Source organism: Nelusetta ayraudi, unplaced genomic scaffold (genome assembly GCF_046127955.1).
Source record: "Nelusetta ayraudi isolate G7.1 ecotype Tasmania unplaced genomic scaffold, CSIRO-AGI_Nayr_v1 ptg000098l, whole genome shotgun sequence".
Lineage (NCBI taxonomy): Eukaryota > Metazoa > Chordata > Actinopteri > Tetraodontiformes > Monacanthidae > Nelusetta > Nelusetta ayraudi.
In genome coordinates, this window is record NW_027466148.1 from 800,659 (window position 1) to 818,652 (window position 17,994).

The window sequence follows — 17,994 nt, forward strand, 5'->3', positions numbered from 1 at the left end:
TGTCTCCTTCCCCACCACCGTGTCCTCCAGGATCTATAGGTAGAGGGCAGCACACACACACCCACAGAGGAAGGGGAAATGTGAGTCTCAGATTACAGACTTCCATTAGTGCACTTCAACTCTCTACGCCTCAGTATTGAGGACTTAGTGCGCGCCAAGTCCGGTAGATTGAGGCAGTGTGGTCAAAACACAACACAGTGTCAAGTAAACACACAAAAAGGTGATGTTTTGTGTCTTCTTTTTCTTATTGAACAACAATTTGCATCAAAAGTGCAGATACAGAAGCTTAGCGACGCGACTATAAATCAATAAAAAGTCAAAGTCACTTCGTTCACTTTGTTAACTGGTAACAGGGTAGACGAGCAACTAGCTAGCTTGCTAGCATTTTTACAAATGGAAGAGACAAGCCAGACCATCTAGCGGCTCCTCTTCCCTATCGCGCCGTCTTTTTCAGTGTGGAGCTCTTCACGCACTCAAAGTGCTCGGCGCTGAGGCCAGAAGTGTGCGATGTGTCCGCGACTCGTCGAGACTCAGTGGACGTCATGTTTTCTTTCACGACTGCCGCGCTCCATTAGCCAAGAAAGCGTTTGCCACCAGTGTGAAGGCGGCACACACACACACACACACACACACACACACACACACACACACACAGCCACTTTAGGGGAATCGCGTGGAAACGCTCGTACGTCTTTCTGTGTGTCTGTCTGCGAGGCAGACTGTGTCGATGTGCGTGTGCGTTTGCGTGTGTGTTTTTTGGAGGTGTGGGGGGTGGGGGTGGGGGTGAGGGTATGACAGGGTGATGCAAAAACCAAGTCGGGCTTGGAAACCAGCCGAAAACCTCACGTGAGATGAAAAGAGACGACGCGAGAGGGAAAGAAAAAGCAAAACACGCACAAAAAAAAACTGTGACAACGGCAACAACAACACAAAGAACCCCTAAAAGTGACAAGCAAGACAGGCTGGCACAAAAGGAGGGGTGGGGGGGGGGAGAAAAAAAAATACACAAAACAAACAACCACCACTCCTCCTCAAAAAAAAAGAAAAAAAGAAATCAGAATAAAAAAAAGGAACCAAAAACCAAACAAACACACTTTTCTCTTCCAGCTCGACATCTTTCAGACGCCTGGCGAAGGAGTTCCAGGGATGAAAATGGAAACGCCAAAGTGTGTCTGACTGTTTGATGAGTCCGTGTCGAAGCGGTGGCGGTGAAATTCTCCTGAAAGCCTGCTCGCTCTGCCGCCAGCCGCTCACGGTGGCGATGACGCTGATGCTGCCGCTGCTGGTGGTTGCGCGGCCGCGGCGGCTAAAAGCTAAGTGTGGTCGGCGTCGCACTCCAGAGTGCATTTTTTAAGCGCCATAAAGCGCCGAGACCCAGATGGCTGGTCGTCCCTGGAAAACACATCGGCGCCGCCGCCGCACCGCCACCACCTGCTACCAGGATTAGCGGGGGAGGGGGACCGAAGGCCCGCCGCTTCGCTAACATGCTACGTGGCTACGTGTTAGGGCAGCTACAGCAGGTTGATAAGGAGCCCAGGGCACTTCAGCACTCGCTCCCTGCACTTCACAGCAGATGAGTCAATACCTGCATCATTAGCCGGAGCGCCGGCCGCGTATAGATCCCTTCCAAAAAACGCAGGAGAGACACAATTTTGTTGCAATTTGTCGCTGTTAGCGCTCCACAACAGATGTGGCCCTATTTTTTCTCTCTCTTTTTTACCTCCCCGTCGCGCCGACGCTGATGGATTCAGATGGGGGGGGGAAACCAACCATGGAGCAACCATACAAAAAAGCACCAGGGCGTTGTTGTTCTAGTTCTTGTTGTTTTTTTTTTTTTTAACGCAATACCTACAAAATCCCCCAGAGCTGCCTCAACATCCACAGAAGCAAAGACAAGGTGTAAATTATATTGCTAAATCATAATACACTACCAACCAATAGTTTGGACACACCCTGTGAGTGTGTATTGTGTCTTTTCTTTCACTGTCATCACTCCTGACAGTGCAGAACCATGCATGAACACACATGGAATTATGCAGGAAGCAAGTTTTATATTTCAATTCTTCAGAATAGCCACCATTCATATTTAGAGTTAGTGGACGTGTTTTCTCTGCTGTATAATTACATACATCTTGTCTTCAGCGTCTGCAGTCTAGAAAGTACTGAAACCTTTGACTGCTAGTGTATTGCTAAATCACAATATATCCTGTATTTCCAGTGTATCTGAGTCTGAGTGTGGCCTCCTGGAGCTCCTCCTCCTCCTCCTTCTCCTCCTCCTCCTCCTCCTCCCCAAGCCAAACAGCCGCCCCGCAGTTCGACCCTCCACGCTGCTGCTGCAGCAGCGCCAAGACCCGACAGCCGAGGAGGTTCTTTTGGACGCCGGCTCCTCTCTGAATGCACTTTCACAGTCAGTCAGAGGCCATTAGGGGCTCCAACACTAGCGCCCAGTGCAGGGAGTCCAGCGCCGGGCCAAAAACAACAGCCACACAGACGGCCGCTTGAAAGCTGAAGGAGGCCACTCTTGTGCGTTTTTTCCCCTTCATTTAAATAAGCTTCTCCCTGAACTGGCAGAAAGTGCAGCAGGACACCCAGGCCGGGGTGAAATGGGCCCGTCGACCTCAGCTAGCACTCGGGGCCAGTATCAATAAACAGCAAGGGGGGGGCCCTAATGCAGCTCCACGCTAGTAGCAGGTTAGCAGCTGAGAAACATGAGGCTAACGTTGAGGTTTTGAGGTGACGGACTGGACTGCAGTGGGACGCAGCAGCTCCACAGAGAAGTCTTATTTTCCTCCTGTTGCGCTACGAGGGCTGAATGACTGAACATCGCAGGCAGCGAGCAGCAAATGCTGTCCATTTCTGGGTGCAATAATCAGCAATTAAGCTCTAGGATATGGATAAAGACAGTCACTAATGTGCCACCTGCTTATTTATTCATTGTTGTGACTAATTTCTATTCATATTTTTTCTGTCATGTGTCATGTGCTGTGTCATTTAATTGTTGCCACTCCACATAATTTACTGACGGTAACTGAAGTGCCTCAGCCTCAGCCGGACATGTACTGTTGTTTTGTTTTTGTTATTGTATGTGTGTGTGTGTGTGTGTGTGTGTTTTCTACGTCATAGCTGCTTAAACTAAATTGCCCCCTGGGGACTAATAAAGTTATCTGGATTGAATTGAATTGAATTAATATACCTTTGACGGCTGACAGCGGGCAGGAGGGCTTTCCAAAGCAGACGGATCGGATGCTAACACGATGCTAACCCGATGCTAACCGCCTGAAGACTCTTGGTTTGATGTGTGATCTCCCTCCCTCCCCCTCCCTGGCAGACTCCCGTGATGCGGCCCGTGTCCTTGTCTCTTATGGAATCTGGAGACCCACTCCCTCTTCCCCCCCCATCCCCCCGCTCCTCTCCTGGCGACGCCCCTAAGCCCCGTGTGTGCGTGCGTGTGTCTCTGAAGCGCCTCCCGCAAAACGTCCAAATCCACGACAAGGCGCGCCTGTAATATCCGTCCAGGCCTCCCGACGACTGTCCCCTCGCCAGCCATTGTGCCTCGTCCAAGCGTCGTGTTTGGGGCCCCACAATCGCACGCCATCTGGCTTTGTCGGCGGCGGCGAGCGTCGCTCATCTGCAAACAACAGCGGCTCTGAAGCGCTCAGCGCGGATGAGCTTAAAACGCCCGTAGCAAAGCAGGGGAAGAGGAAGAAGATGAAGAAGGAGGAGGAGGAGGAGGAGGAGGAAGCTACAAACAGACGCACAGCGGCGAAGCGAGGAAGAAAGGAAACACGCACACACGCGTGTGCGCGCTCTGGTTGGCAGAGCACATGGAGTTTTGAATCAAGGATTAAGAAAAAAAAGAAGAGGAAGGAGAAGAAGAAGAAGAAGAAGAAGAAGCTCTGTGAGTGATCACAGACGACACGCTTTGCATTTCAGGCCTGACAGCAGCGATAAAGGCAGCGGTCATGTATTCTTCCTGGTAAACAATGGAAACGCCTTCCAACGGCGCCGCTGGAGGAGGAGGAGGAGGAGGAGGAGGAGGAGGATTAAGAGTTGAGAGAAGATGCGACAGACGGTGATGATGATGATGACGAGTGTGCAGTCTTGTTTCCTCAAAATTCCTTCCTTCAGTTTTATGCCTTCTTCAAAAAACACCGCAGCAGCAGCAGCAGCAGCAGCAGCAGCAGCAGCAGCGCTAACAGGAGCCGAGACGTGCTGGTTTCCATGGTCTGCGCTCCAACAGGTCGCCCCCTGCAGGCCAACCACCGACTTCCTCTTCTGATCGTCACGCAAGGACCTCCTGCTGCCGCCAGGAAGCGATGCAGCGGCGGCGGCGGTGACAAGAGGAGCTGCTCGCTGAATCCCATTTGCCCTTCCTCTACAGTCCCTCTTTTTCTTCCCTCCTCCTCCTCCTCCTCCTGCAGTTTCACCCGAGCACGTCGTGACCTTTTCCGGCCGAGATGACACAATCATCCGACACCTAGTTGCAGCGCCGCCGCCGACTCCCCGCCGTGCGCTTTCACCCGCGGCGCCGCCGGAAAGAAATGTCAGGCGAGGCGGAGCAGGCGGGCGGGGCGGGGCGGGGTCTCCCTTCCCTCCGGGTCGGACCAACTGGGTCGGAGTTGAGGTCCGGAAAGATCTCGGCGGAATTTTGATCGTTTAACCCCCGGAAATAATAAAAGTGAGCACAGGCGGGGTGCGGCGTCCTTGGCCCCGCCCCCTGCACACGGCCAATCGTATATCTGCTGCTGCCGTCGAAGGTGGACCCATGGTCTAAACACACACACACACACACACACACACACACACACACACTGATGATAGGCTGATGGTGTTAAAACGCCAGTTAGCCAGTTAGCATCATCCTACTCCAACATACACACAAACACACACACACACACACACACACACACACACACACACACACACACACACACACACACAACTCTTCTTTGCCGCCACTCAACCATCCCCGTCAGATGAACAGACCGCCGCCGACCGACTGGCTGACTGGCCAGTGTCGGGCGGCGCCGACACGCCGAGGCCGCCGTCACAGCGCCGTTTTGATTCCTGACAGGAGTTTTAAAGCGGCAGCGGCCCGCCGTCGCCACCAGCAGGCAGGAGGCAGACTGAATATTTCAACGCACGCTGGGAACCTCTTAAAAGCGCCGCCGCCGCCGCCGCTCTAATGGCGCTCTTAACGGCGCCGCCGAGCATCGCGGCGGCAGCGCGACACATTACCTCCAACTTTACAAGACGGCTAATTGCGCTGCATATTAAAAATGAAAGAAAAAAAATGGTGGTGTTTCGCCGCTTGACATCACTTCCTGGTTGTAACGGCGCCCTGCCCCCCCTGCTCCGGGAGGTGCTAGCCCATGCAGGGATTGTGGGTAATGCGGCCGCCGCCGCCGTTCGGCATAAATAAGACATGACAGCGTAATCGTGATTTAAAACGCTATAAATATTGAAGCAGAATTAAAATAATTTATGGAACGCCGCAGTGTAACAGGACCTGTGTGTGTGTGTGTGTGTGTGTGTGTGTGTGAGTGTTTTGTCTTTTCTCGCTCTTCCCGCTCTCTCTCTCTCTCTACTGTGTGCGGCAGAATACGGCGAGCAGCAGCAGCAGCAGCAGCGGCAGCAGCAGCAGCAGCAGCAGCGGCGGCAGCAGCAGCGGCAGCAGTGCAAGCTGGGAATTCTGTAATTGCTTTTTCTGTCCCCGAAGCAGCGCCCGTCCTGCTTTAAATCAAAAAAGGCAATCTCTGTCAGTAATGGCTCAATTAATAATTAAACACGGTGTCTCATCTCCGCCGAGCTCCCGCCGCTATTTATTTTCATCTCTCCGACAGGGGCGGCTGCACAAACAAGCGGCCGAGCGCGCGGCGACGGCGGCGGCGTTAATATCGCTCGCTTTCTGCGGGAAAAAAAAACAGAAAGAAAAAAGAAAAAAAAAAAACAAAAAACAAAGAAAAAAACAAAAACAAATCACCCGGCTCATAAACTGTCCTCTGTCTGCGGACGGTAATAACACAGAGATTAATAAAGGAAAAATATTGTTTGTTTGTTTTCCTCCCCCCCTTCCCTCCATCCAATCTCTCCCCCGGTGTTTTCTCTCCTCTTCCTGGTTCCAGACTGTGAGGTAACACACCTGCCGTCTTTGGTTTGTTTCATGCCGGAGGATCGAATCACACCTCGATTTTGCATTTGAATCAGTTCTGAGGGCATTAAAATAATACTATACTGACTCTCCTACAGAGCACTCGTGCTCTGCTTATTCTGTTAAAAAAAAAAATGCTACCGCTGCATCCTTGCTTACAATAAAGAAGAAGAAGAAAAAAAAAAAGGGAGGTACTGTTTTCTCGATGCATCCAAAAAATGCGAGCGCCTCCTTTACGCACACAGTTTGGCTTGCTGAAGAATTTTTTTTTGGGGGGGGGGAAATAACAAAAAAAATGCTCCAGCAGCACCGGCCGAGAACTCCCCCGCAGCCTGACCATAAGTGCTGTGTCAACACGCAGACATTGGCCCTCTTGATAAAGAAAATATGTCCTGCAGGCTGCCTGGAATTTGTCAAACAAATCACAGTAGGCACTCGACGTGAGCTTCGCCAGGCCTCGGAATTCCACAGCGGCGGTCTCGGCCGCTTCCAATTCCGCCGCTCTGCGCTAATCCCGCCCGCCCGCTCACTCGCTAGCTCGCCTGCCCGCTCGCCGCAGCTCCCTCGTCTTTTCCAGGAGCGTCTCCGCCATGGATGTATTATAAGAACTGGATATAACTGGCAATATGTCGGGATGCCGATTTTTTTTTTCCCAGTGGCCACTCGAGGTACTGCAGCAAATGGGGCCCAAAAGCATTTTCCCCATAGACCCAAATATAAAAATAAAAAGCTTTAATACTGTTTTGTTTTTTTGCTAATATTTGGGATGCTAAGGCTAGTTTGGCTAAAAATAAATAAATAAACCCACGTCAGTGAAATTGGAGCACAGAGTCTAACACAGGGTTGACATCACATGACTATTATTTCAATTATTCAATTATTGTATAATATACACACCGCCAGTCAATAGTTTGGACTCGCCCTATGAATCTAATGTCTTTTGATTTAATGACTATTGACATTGCAGTTTCTCACTGAAGGCATCAAAACTATGTATGAACACACATGGAATTATGGAGGGAACAATAAAAGTGTGAAATAACTCAAACACATTTTATACGTTTTACTTTTGGCTGGTACTGTATACAGATAAAAATGATATATATATTTTAATCATGCCAGTGGAAATCAAACTACTAGAGCAGAGTTAGCGCCATAGCAGCTGGCAGCATAGCTAGCGGGCAGCAGCGGATATTGTGGCGGGACATTAAACTGCCGCTGCACGAGCCGCGCGGAGACGCTGTTGTGTTTTACTGCCTTTGAGCTTGACGCGGCCGGCCGTTTGAAATCCAGGAATCCTCTCTGGCAAAATTCCCGTCGTGCCGGGGACGAACCTCCAGGACGACGACGGCGGATTAGAGAAATGTCAGCGGGGCCTTTGGAGGCGGCGGCAGCAGATGAGAAGCATGAACCGCAGAATGAATTTTCAAATTAAATCCGCCGTCACGAGGGGAAGCTTTGCCATGGCCCGCGAGGCGCCTGTTGCTGCTTAACGCTGCGGCGGCTCCGCTTCCCACCGGGTTGGCCCAGGTGAGAGCAGCAGGAGGAACAGGCGGAGGTGGATGTGGAGGAAGGGAGAGGAGGAGGAGGAGGAGGAGGAGGCGGCTTCTTTTTTATTGACATGCAGCAAACAGCAGTGGCGGAACAAAGGCCACTCAGCACCTATTGAGAGAGCGCGGCTGCAGACGGGGCGCTTGATTAGCCATTCGACACGGGGACCCGGGACCGTGTAGCACATAATGAGAGCTCAGGGAGCGAGCCATGAGCCGATGGTGGGGTGTAGGAGGGAGAGAGGGAGGGGGAGGGGGAGGGGCGGGGTGAGGGATAGCACACAGGGCGGGGGGCGGGGGGGCGGGGCTCAGGCGTGAGGAATTGATTTTTTTTCAGGATGGCAGATTGATATATGAGTGAAAATACGACGACTACTGCGAACAATAAAGACGCAGGAGAGAGAGTGAGAGGGAGACGTGAGGAGGAGTCCAGGCACAGACCCCTAAAGCCTTAAGCTACAGCGCCGCTAATGTGTTTATACATAAACAGTTAGAGGATAAGCTCTAAATCCACTGCCGGGCTAAATGGTTTATGCATCTATTTCCCCCCTCCCCCCCTCCCCCACCCACCCCCCCGCCCCCTGTTTGTTTACTTTTGCGTCAATTAAGCAAATTGGTGCAACATCTCTGACGAGCCCGAGCAGCAAAGTCAGGGGATCTTTTTTTCCCCTCCTTTTCCTCTTTTTTTCCCTCCCACAAAGTTCAAACCCGGGAGCTTCCGTCTCCTCCGACGCAGCGTCGGCGTTGACGGCGGCTTCACCTTCACCACGCGGTGTCAGAGAGACGCTAACAGAGGCTGATGTGTGCATGATTTGTGTGTGTGTGTGTGTGTGTGTTTGCCAGCGTGCCTGCTTTATTTTCCTCCTCCTCCTCCTCCCTCCTCCTCCTCCCTCCCCCCTCCCCTCCCTTTCTCCGTCTGCGCGCTCCCTCCTTCCTTTGTTCCACCGGTCTAATCCAGTATGTGTGGGCCGGTAAGTTTAATGGAAACAATTTATTAAGTCCGGCTTAAAATGCCATCTGCAGCTAAGCCTCCCAAAGCCGCTAAGCTCCCGGTTTCGCCCCGGAGCTCGCTGTGTTCACGCTTACTGTAATGCTCTGTTTAAAATGAGCACAACGGGTCAAAATTAATCAGGATTACAAGGCCACAAATCCACTTCAGAAATGGGTTTTCTACCAATCTTGCCCCCCCACCCCCGGCCCTCCGCCCTGCCACCTCCTCCCCCCACTCTTACCCCTCCCACGCTATCCCAAGATGCCCCTGGGTGTGTCTGCCTGCCTGCCTGCCTGCCTGTCTGTCTGTCTGTCAGTCTGTCTGGCCGAACGCAGGTAGCACAGAAGCTTCCGGCTGATCGGCTGCATCTCCCCGACCAGGAGCTGCTGCGAGTGGATATTTCTGGCCGGTGACAGCCAGGTGATGACTCCGCCCCCTCTCCCCGCCTCCACGGGCGCCGCGCGGCAACGCGGCTGCCGCATTTAGCTCCTCGTTCGCCTTCCAGCGAGTGACAACGGCCAACTCTGACCCGGCGGTTCGACGCCGGGGGTGGGGGTGGGGGGGGCGCCGAGTGCAGCGCAGGTTGTTCCTTTCTCTCTTTTTTTTCCCTCCCTCTCCTCTACTCCCCTTCGCTCGCTCACTCGCTCAGATTTTTTTTTTTTTTTTTAACTTAAACACGCCGTCCTCCAGGAAATCGATAATCTGCAGGAGGGCTCAAGACAGCAAATAAACAAACAAACAAACAAAAAAAAACGACGGCTGTTAGATAACGGCGCTCCTCGGCCCTGCGCTGAACCTTCCTACCTCCAAACCACCAACACAGACAGACGTTGGGCAGAAAAAAAAAAAAGAAAAAAACTTCTGCGAGCTTTCAGCCAAACTGCGTCCGATGAGGATGGAGGGAGCAGCTGGTGCAGCGTGAGCGCAAGGAACAAGAAAAAAAAAAGGTCCGTGCCATTATTATTATTGTGTTGTTGTCACGGTAACCCGGCGCTGCAGCACATCACCAACGTTACGTCTGAAGTCACGACAATCTTTTTTCTTTTTTTTATTAACCTGAAACGGAGCCGACGCACCGCATGGCCGCTATCGCCCCCCACTGGACGCTACGGCAAGCTGCTGCAGCGGCAGATGCCGCATTTTCCTGAAGCGATCGCGGCTCGAGAGCCCCGAGGAGAAGTTTTACCCCGACCACGGCCGCCGACGCCGGAGGCTAGGTAGCCTAGCGGCGGCCGCCAGGCTGCCTGGGTGACAGGCTCGCCAACAGACTGGGAGAGCAAATATAAGGGGGAGGAGGAGGAAGAGGAGGAGGAGGAGACAACAAGGATGTTGGCTTTTTGCCCCAAACCCAGGTTGAGTGTGCGTAATTACAGTGCGGCGCTGCTGCAGGTGATTACAGTGTTGGTTTTGTCTCTCTCCTCTATTAATCCTGAAGCGTTTCATTAGTGTGACAGACTGCAGGGCCGCTTGCAATTTAGACTTAACCTCAACTCTGTGCCTGCCTGCCTGTGTGTGTGTGTGTGTGTGTGTGTGTGTGTGTGTGTGTGTGTTTGTGTGTGCGCGTGCGTGCATGTGCATGTTTGTGTGAGAACGAGTGTGAAGTTCAGAGGGAAGCGCGGCGTCGAGCGAAGGCGCAATTATATTTCCACCCCATTCGGTCGGCCGGTCTCCCAGCACAGCCGACCAGTGAGACCAGTCAGACCACTCAGACCAGTAAGACCAGTGAGACCAGTGAGACTAGTGAGACCAGTAAGACCAGTGAGACCACTGAGACCAGTCAGACCACTGAGACCAGTCAGACCAGTAACTGAGGTTCTGCTGTGACTGCGGCCAGAGGAAGAGGAGGAGGTGGTGGAAGGGGAGGAGGAGGAGCAGGAGGATGAAGAGGGGGAGGAGCCAGCTGGAGGGACATCTGCCACCGTGGTGGCCTGACGACACCTCCATCACTCGTCCGGCTAAAAAAAAACCCACCACCTCTCGCATTCCTAATCTGGCGGGCGCCGCCCACTGGCCCACTCGCTCACTCTCCCACATACACAACAGCGGAACGTGGATGAAGGGCCGCAGTGACAATCAGGAGGGCCACTGATTGGATTACGTGGATTTAGCGATGCCACCACCGTCCTAATCCTCATCCCCCGCCAGCACGTTAGTGAGATCTGCGGCCCGGAGCAGCAGCGGCACTGGAGGAGCGCACGCAGTCACGCACGCGCCTGCGCATGTGTGACATCACTGGCAGCAGCAGCAGCAGCAGCAGCAGCAGCAGCAGCAGACGGTCGCTGCTCACTTCCTGGATATTTAAGTCTTCATGCAGAAACAGCTGCAGCCGCAAAGTAGCATGAAAAGAAAAGAAAAGAAACCACCGGATGATGGCGCCCTATTGGTGGTCCAGGATAGCGGAGCTCCGCCTCCTCCAGCAACCCCCCCCCCCCGACCCCTTCCGACAAAAAAAAAGCCCTTCTCATGTGGATGCAGTTAAGGCGGTGGCGGCTGTGCCCTCCTGCTGCCAGGTCTGCTGTTAATGGCCCTGCTTCCTGGTTCCTGCCCCGGGGGGAGAGTGGCAGGGAGGGGGGGGGGAGCGGGTGGGGACTGCACGCTGCTATCTGTCACTGGCGGGTAGATTGCGCCCCCCCCCCTGCAACCAACCCCCGAAACCACAAGCTGTCACTCTGCTCGCCGACACTGACCCGCCGAGGGCGTGCACGGCACGTGCACTCAATCTTGCAGGTGTGAGTCGGGGAGGGGGGCGGCGGGGGCGGACGTGCACCTCCTCCTGTTTCAACGCACGTCAGTGACGGCAGACGAGGAGTTGCGTTTCTGTTTTATTTCTTATTCTTTACTTTTTCTTCCTCCTCCGTCAGTGTCCTTGTTGTTGCTGCTGCCGTCCGACGCGAAGGCTGTGTGTGTGTATGTGTGTGTGTGTGTGTGTGAGGGAAGGTTTAAGGGGGGGCTGACAAAGCTCTTTCTCTTATTCCTTTGGCATCCATTATGGCGCCGGCCTGCTGTCAGAGGGCTTGTATAGCCGGAGGGGAAGTTCCCATTTGCGGCGAGCATGTGGCAGCGAGGCTCCAAATCCCCTCTAATGAACCAATATGCAGGAGGGCTGAGCCTTCGGCGGGGTCGGCCCACCGCCGCAGCGCCGGACCGGGCACCAGAGTGAAGGAGATGAAATAATAAATAAATAGAATAAATAAATGTATGCATATGTAGTCAGCAGGCCCTGGCTAATGTCTGCTGACATTTAAATGTGAATGAGGACGGCGGGATTAGAGAGCTGAGGAGGGTTTTACAGACCCGGGTGTGCGGTTGTGCGGTTGTTGTCACCGTGGTTGTTGTCGCGTGTGTGTGTGTGTGTGTGTGTGTGAGAGAGAGAGAGTGAGCGAGGTGGAGAGGAACCCGAGCCGACTCTTACCTTTGGGTGCGGTGGGAGAGAAGAGCTTCTCTGATCCTACATCAGACACCTGCCAACACAAGGAGAGAGGTCATTAGTGGGGTGGTGGTGGGGGCTGGGGGGGGTTAGAGTGGGGGAGTGGGGGAGGGGTGAAGATCTTTTTTTTTTTTTGTCAACGGCGAGAGAAGAAAATTTCACCACGTTCGGCTTTAAAAAAAAAAAAGAAGCACGCAGATCATTTGGAGACGGTTGATCAGCTCCTGTTGCACCGGTGCTGATTCATTGATTCATTGATTCACTGATTCACTCACTCACTCACTCACTGACTCACTCACTCGGCCGATCGAGAGTCGGATCAAAGCGGGCGAGCGAGCTCCCTCGCCTCGCCACCTGATTCCATCCTGCTCGCCGGCGAGGTAACATTAGGTGGCACTGTTGTGCCACCTGAAAAAAAGCCAAGCGGAAGAAAGACGAGTGACTCAGTCAGTCAGTCAGTCAGTGAGTCAGTCAGTCAGTTGCTGGAGACAAAGACGCCCGCCCGCCTGCCTGCCTGCCTGCCTGCGTGTACGCCGTCGCCGCGAACAAATCACATTTTGCACCACAACATATTAGTTTTAAATTGAGTAACGCAACTCAGGAACAACACAAGAAAGCTCTTTGCATTCTGGAAGAGCAAACGTCCGTATTCAACCTCTGCAGCGGCAGAGAGACAACAACCTGGAGGTGCACACGGTCGTCCTGGCTGCTGACCGACAAGCTGTGTGGTTGGTGGAGGTGGGAGGGGGATGGGGGGGGGGGTCGATTTCAGCACGAGGTCGCGGCTAAAGACTCGCAGACTAAACAAAGAAAAGCTGTTTTTTTTTCTTCTTTTCTTCCACATCTGAGGGACGCGGCCGAGACGCCCAGGCGACAACACAACCAAAGAATATATATGTTAAAAAATTAAAAAAAAAAAAAAAAAAAAAAAAAAAATCCAAAACCAAATATAATAAACATCCACATGAAGATGTAGTTTTGCAGTGTGACAGAAATATCATTTCAGTCGCACAGGCAGCAGAAACCAAACTCACCCTCCTGGTGAGAAAATGTTCCCGTATAGGTGCGTCCCCCCCCCCACCGCCACCGTCCTCTCATCTCTCCTCTGCACACTGAGCCCGACATATGTTCTTACCAAAGAGCCCCGCGTGTCCTTAACTGCCATCCGTGTATTTCGTGCGGCACAAAAGGGAGCATATGTAAAGACTGAGCAGCGAATCACAGCGAGTGTGTGCGACAGAGAGAGAGAGAGAGAGACGGAGAGACAAAAAGAGAAAAGCAAATAATTCTGCAAACACAGATGGCCGTCCTTGGCAGCGTCGCCGTCACTTCTTCACAAGTGTTTTGAGGACGTCGTCTTCTCTTCCCAAAAAACAAAAATACAAAAAATTCCTCCTCCTTTCTCTTCCTCCGTCACCACACTGTCACTCTCTCTCTCTCTCTCTCTCTCTCCCGACGCCGTGTTTGTCTGTCTGTTCTTGACGTCTCGTCTCCTCGCCGTCAAACCACAGCAGTGCCGCGGGAGACCAGACGCTTCTTTTCCTCCTCCTCCTTCTTCTGCTTTATTCAGCAGTTTAAAAACAAGGGCAAGAGGAAGAGGACGGCGTGTAAGCCGTTAAAGCACACGCGCACAATGGCCATCCGCCATCTGCTGATGATTGCGAAGAATACGAGCACAGGCCAATTTGACAGCCACTGAGAGAAGGAAATAACCCCCCCCCCCAAATAAACAGATAAAAGAAAAATAAAGAAATTGCGGTTCTTTTAAATCAAAAGTAAGGTGTTTTTTCCTTTTCATTGTAGTGATTTTCATATAAGCACATTATATGAATTGAATATGAATATATGCATTATGAACAAAATGCACATCTGCAGTTATTTCCGTCTGGTGTTGGAAGCAACAAACAAACAAACAAACAAACAGACTTTTAACAACGTGTTCATCAAGGAGCCAAGCTCAGCTAAGCTAAGCTAAGCTAGTGGACACTGCAACACTGGCAGTCAGCTGATTGGCCCATCATCGTAGCTAGCGTGTTGCTAGCTGACCTCTGACAAGTGGCCGCTTTGTTTTAATCCACATTTTACAGACAAGGCCTTGACTTGCGGTTGTTTGTGTGCCTGAGTGTGTGTGCGCTCACTAGATGCATATTCGTCGCGTGCTAGGTGTGTACAGGGAAAAACTTGTATTTCTGCGTCGTTTATTTGGGTCGCTTTGCCTATTGGCCGGTGTGTAAGGACCTGAAGGGTACTTTGCAGACACAAGCTAGCTCGGCTAGCCCTACTTTATGATCACTCATCATCAAAGTATGCTGCTAATTACGCTTGAAACAGAAGATAGTTGTTTTTTACTTGCTGATCCACCCCCATTCAAAATAAAAAAACAGGCAAAATAGTTTATATTTGCTGACTAGTGATAGAAAACAACACCAGGTGACTTCCTCTGTTAGCTAACTTGAACTAACCAACGGATCTGAGCTGGATTACAACCAACCAACCCACCCCAGCCAGGCTACTTCCTCTATGCTAACCAAGAAATCAGCTGTGCTGCACCATTACCGTCAACGAAGCCACAACCTCATTTGTTTATTTTTTTCCTGCTCGCTTAGCTCTAATCTCAGGGTCATGCTAACCAGCCCCACTTTCTGTCTGCTAACTCTGCTACCGCAGCTTTTTTCAGCCGGCAGGACGCCGTCAGCGCTGACTGCTTCTCACCCTGGCAGTGCAACACGGCGCTCGTCTGGTGAAAGAGGCACACTTCCTCCCGAAAGCAGATCAGTTCCTACACGAAACTGCTCACGGCGGGGTCTGTGGATTGCGGCGGTGTGTGTGTGTGTGTGTGTGTGTGTCTCTGCATGTGTGTTTTCAGGTCGCGATTGCTGGGGGAGATATTGAGTTTCTTTTTTTTGCTTCTTCTCATTCTAGTTGGCGGTGCGAGTGAAGTGCCATCTTGTTCCATTACGCTGGAGACGAGGCAGACGTCTCCGCAGCTGGACTGAAAAACCGGGCAGCAGACGCTGCCAAACAATCTCCACACCTCAATAACACTTCATGTTCTGAGCAAAGACTTTCACAGTGAGCAGCTCATCCTAGCCCTAGAAACCTTAGTTGTTTTTACCCCCCCCCCCCCCTTCCCCGGCCGACGTTGGTTAAATTGCTTGACGCTCGGCCTGACGCTCGATCTTATCACAGCCTCGGAAACGGTGTCGATTTCCAGCGATAACCTGGAGCTGTTACCGGCACTAATAAAGACGTTTCCTGTTTCCTGCTCCCCGCCTACGGTCGACCGCGGTGCGCCAGAGAGATAGAGTGAGAGGGAGGGAGAGAGAGAGAGAGAGAGAGAGAGAGAGAGAGAGAGAGAGAGAGAGAGAGAGAGAGAGAGAGGGGGAGAGACGCGGCCGCATTGCCCTCTTTCAGTCTCCCAGAACCGGAGCACTGGGCTAAAACACAGGCTCTTTGTTAGCTTTGGACGGCGTTAAACGCTCCAGTACCAAGCCACGGCGCTGCAGCCGCCGCCACTGCCGCAGCAGCAGCAGCAGCAGCAGCGGCAGCAGCAGCCTTGAATCACAGCCCCCGGAGGCCCTGCAAGAAAAATAGGGGCTCAGAATGAAATGAAGCCTGTCAGACGGACACGGGAGCAGGCGGAGGGAGTCGCTTAGCGTGGCGTGCCGGGGTCACGGAACGAAAAAGAAAAAGAAAAAGAAAAAAGGGCGGGTGGGTGGTTGAGTGAGTGGGTGAGGGAGGGAGGGAGGGATGGAGGGAGGGGAGGTCATGTCATAACTCTGTGTAATGGTTCAAACAATTCTTCGGAGCAGGGCGGTTATCGAGACAGCAGACACAACGCTGGCCTCCAGCAGCAGCCGAGCAGAACAACAAACCCACACTCAAGACATTTTTATGTTTTTAAACGTCGGTGTTTTTGCACCTGCCAAGAAGTCCTGCGTGACTCACTGGCGTAATCCACAATTACAAGGCCGACTTGCTAACAGCAGCTCACCCCCCCCCCCCCCCCCCCGCCCCCTTCACAAGGCATGTTAAAGCACAGCCCTGATTCTGGCGAGCCGCCGTGTTTTCCGCTCGCGCTTCGCCGGAGAAGTTGACATTTTCCCCCTTTTCTTTTCTTCCCTTTTTTCTTTTCCTTTTTTTTCTCTTCCCTCTTCTGTGCTGCGGCCCGCAGTCGGAGCCCGCCTGCGGTTGTGGCGCGCAGAGGTCATGTATAACAAATTCTTCACACTCTCTTTGTTGAGGCAACCCGGGCTGCCATTAAAAACAGAGGGGGAGGAAAGATGAGACGGAGGGAAAATATAGAGAGAGAGAGAGACAAAGGGGGGAGGTGGAAGAAGCAGAGCGGCAAAGGCCAGGTTTTCCAGAGGAAATGGGGGGGAAATTCAACCATTTAAAAAAAAAAAAAAGACTGGGGGAGAGAGACGGAGACAGGAGGGTGGTGGTGTGTGTGTGTGTGTGTGTGTGTGTGTGTGTAAGGGGAAATTTAAGCCACATTGCCGAGGAGCCAAAAGCCCCTTGGAGCAGGCCGCAGGAAGCCTGACCTTTCGGGGGGGCCGTCTGCTATCTGAGCCTGGGGCTTCGGGGGGGCCCGGGCTCCTCTCTGGAGGGCCGTCAGCAGCAGGCCTCAGCTTTCCTTCCCCATTCTATTCATTAGCCATGCTTTATGATTCAGCTTCCTCTGAGCCACACAAGAGCTCCCCGAGGAAAGAGGCTGCTGCTGCTGCTGCTGCGGCGCAGGGAGAGAAAGAGGGGAGTGAGGCCGAAGGAGGAGGGAGGGGCCGGAGGGAGGAGAGAAAGAAGCAGCGAAAAGAAAAAAAAGAAAGAAGAGAGGAAAGTGGGGAGGCCGGGGCTCCCAGTAGCTGTGAAATCCTTCCGCTTCCTAGGCAGGCGTGAAAAAGGAGCGACGGGGCCGAAGGCCGCCTGGGTGGGGGGTGGTGGGGTTGGGGGTGGGGTTAGCGAGCCGGCACCCGGTCCCGCTGGGGTCGCAGGGCCGCACGCAGGAACCGTGCAGGGCTTCTCAGATTTATGGGGGGGGGGGCGCCAAATTACAAATGACGCCGCTGTTTGTTTTAAAAAGTTCCCAACAGCGGCCGCAGAAATCTCTTGGAAGTAGCGGCGCCGCAGAGGGAGTGAGACGCTCGCCGCACGGGGAGTGAGACGCTCGCCGCCGAGGGCGGAGTCCTGCCTGAGTGCAACGTCAACGAAAAGGAAGCAAGCAACACTTTCAGAAAAAGAAGGAGAGGAAAAGATGCCACAATGCTTCGACACTGCGAGATAATGAATTCTTCTGAGTCTGAGAGCAGCATAATTGGAATCTTTCTTAAAAAACAAACCAACCAACAACCAAACCAAAAAAAAAAACAACCTTCCAACTCAGTTTGGTTCTAACACAAGGTGGCGATGTGGGCCCATGGAGGCAGGGTGGTGGCGGAGGCGGCGGCGGCGGCAATCAACCGAGTGACCTCCAGGCATAAATTTATGAACGGCATCGATCAGCGGAGGCTGTGCTTTCAGCCAGACAGGGAGGTCAGCAAATTACCCACATTCAATTAACCTCATTAGGCGAGATGGCTGAGAAAACACCGTCCCCCCCCCACCACCTCCCACCTCAGGTCTTAAATCAGACCGTCCGTCCGTCCGTCCGTCCAACTTTTGATCCAATCACACGCCTCGCACCCTCAGCCAGCTGAGTCAAACCCTGCCAACCAAGTTGGCCACGCCCACGCTAAAAACGTAAGCCACGTAAGCCATATCACATGACCTTCCAGTGACCCTGAGCCTCAGATATCTAATCAAAGACGGTATTTAGTATCGATATTTTTACATTTGTACATATTTTCTCTTGTTTGTACTTTTTTTCAAAGTTAAAACG

The 17,994-nt window shown here is 52.6% G+C and overlaps 1 protein-coding gene across 8 annotated transcripts in view; it reads right to left on the reverse strand.

Annotated features, from left to right (window-relative positions):
* Window positions 1–13,472, reverse strand: part of fbrsl1 (fibrosin-like 1) — a 44,542-nt gene extending 31,070 nt beyond the window's left edge. For 5 of the 8 annotated variants that reach the window (XM_076048254.1, XM_076048250.1, XM_076048252.1 and 2 more), the window contains exons 1-2: window positions 13,255–13,471; window positions 12,105–12,153 (exon numbers count right to left, since the gene is read on the reverse strand). In XM_076048254.1, the coding sequence (XP_075904369.1) occupies window positions 12,105–12,153; window positions 13,255–13,284 (79 nt within the window). In that variant the 5' untranslated portion in view covers window positions 13,285–13,471. Of the gene's footprint in view, window positions 1–12,104; window positions 12,154–13,254 lie in introns of all 8 variants that reach the window. The other 3 variants (XM_076048255.1, XM_076048251.1, XM_076048256.1) reach the window with 2 other exon arrangements.
* Between the last annotated feature and the right edge of the window lie 4,522 nt (window positions 13,473–17,994).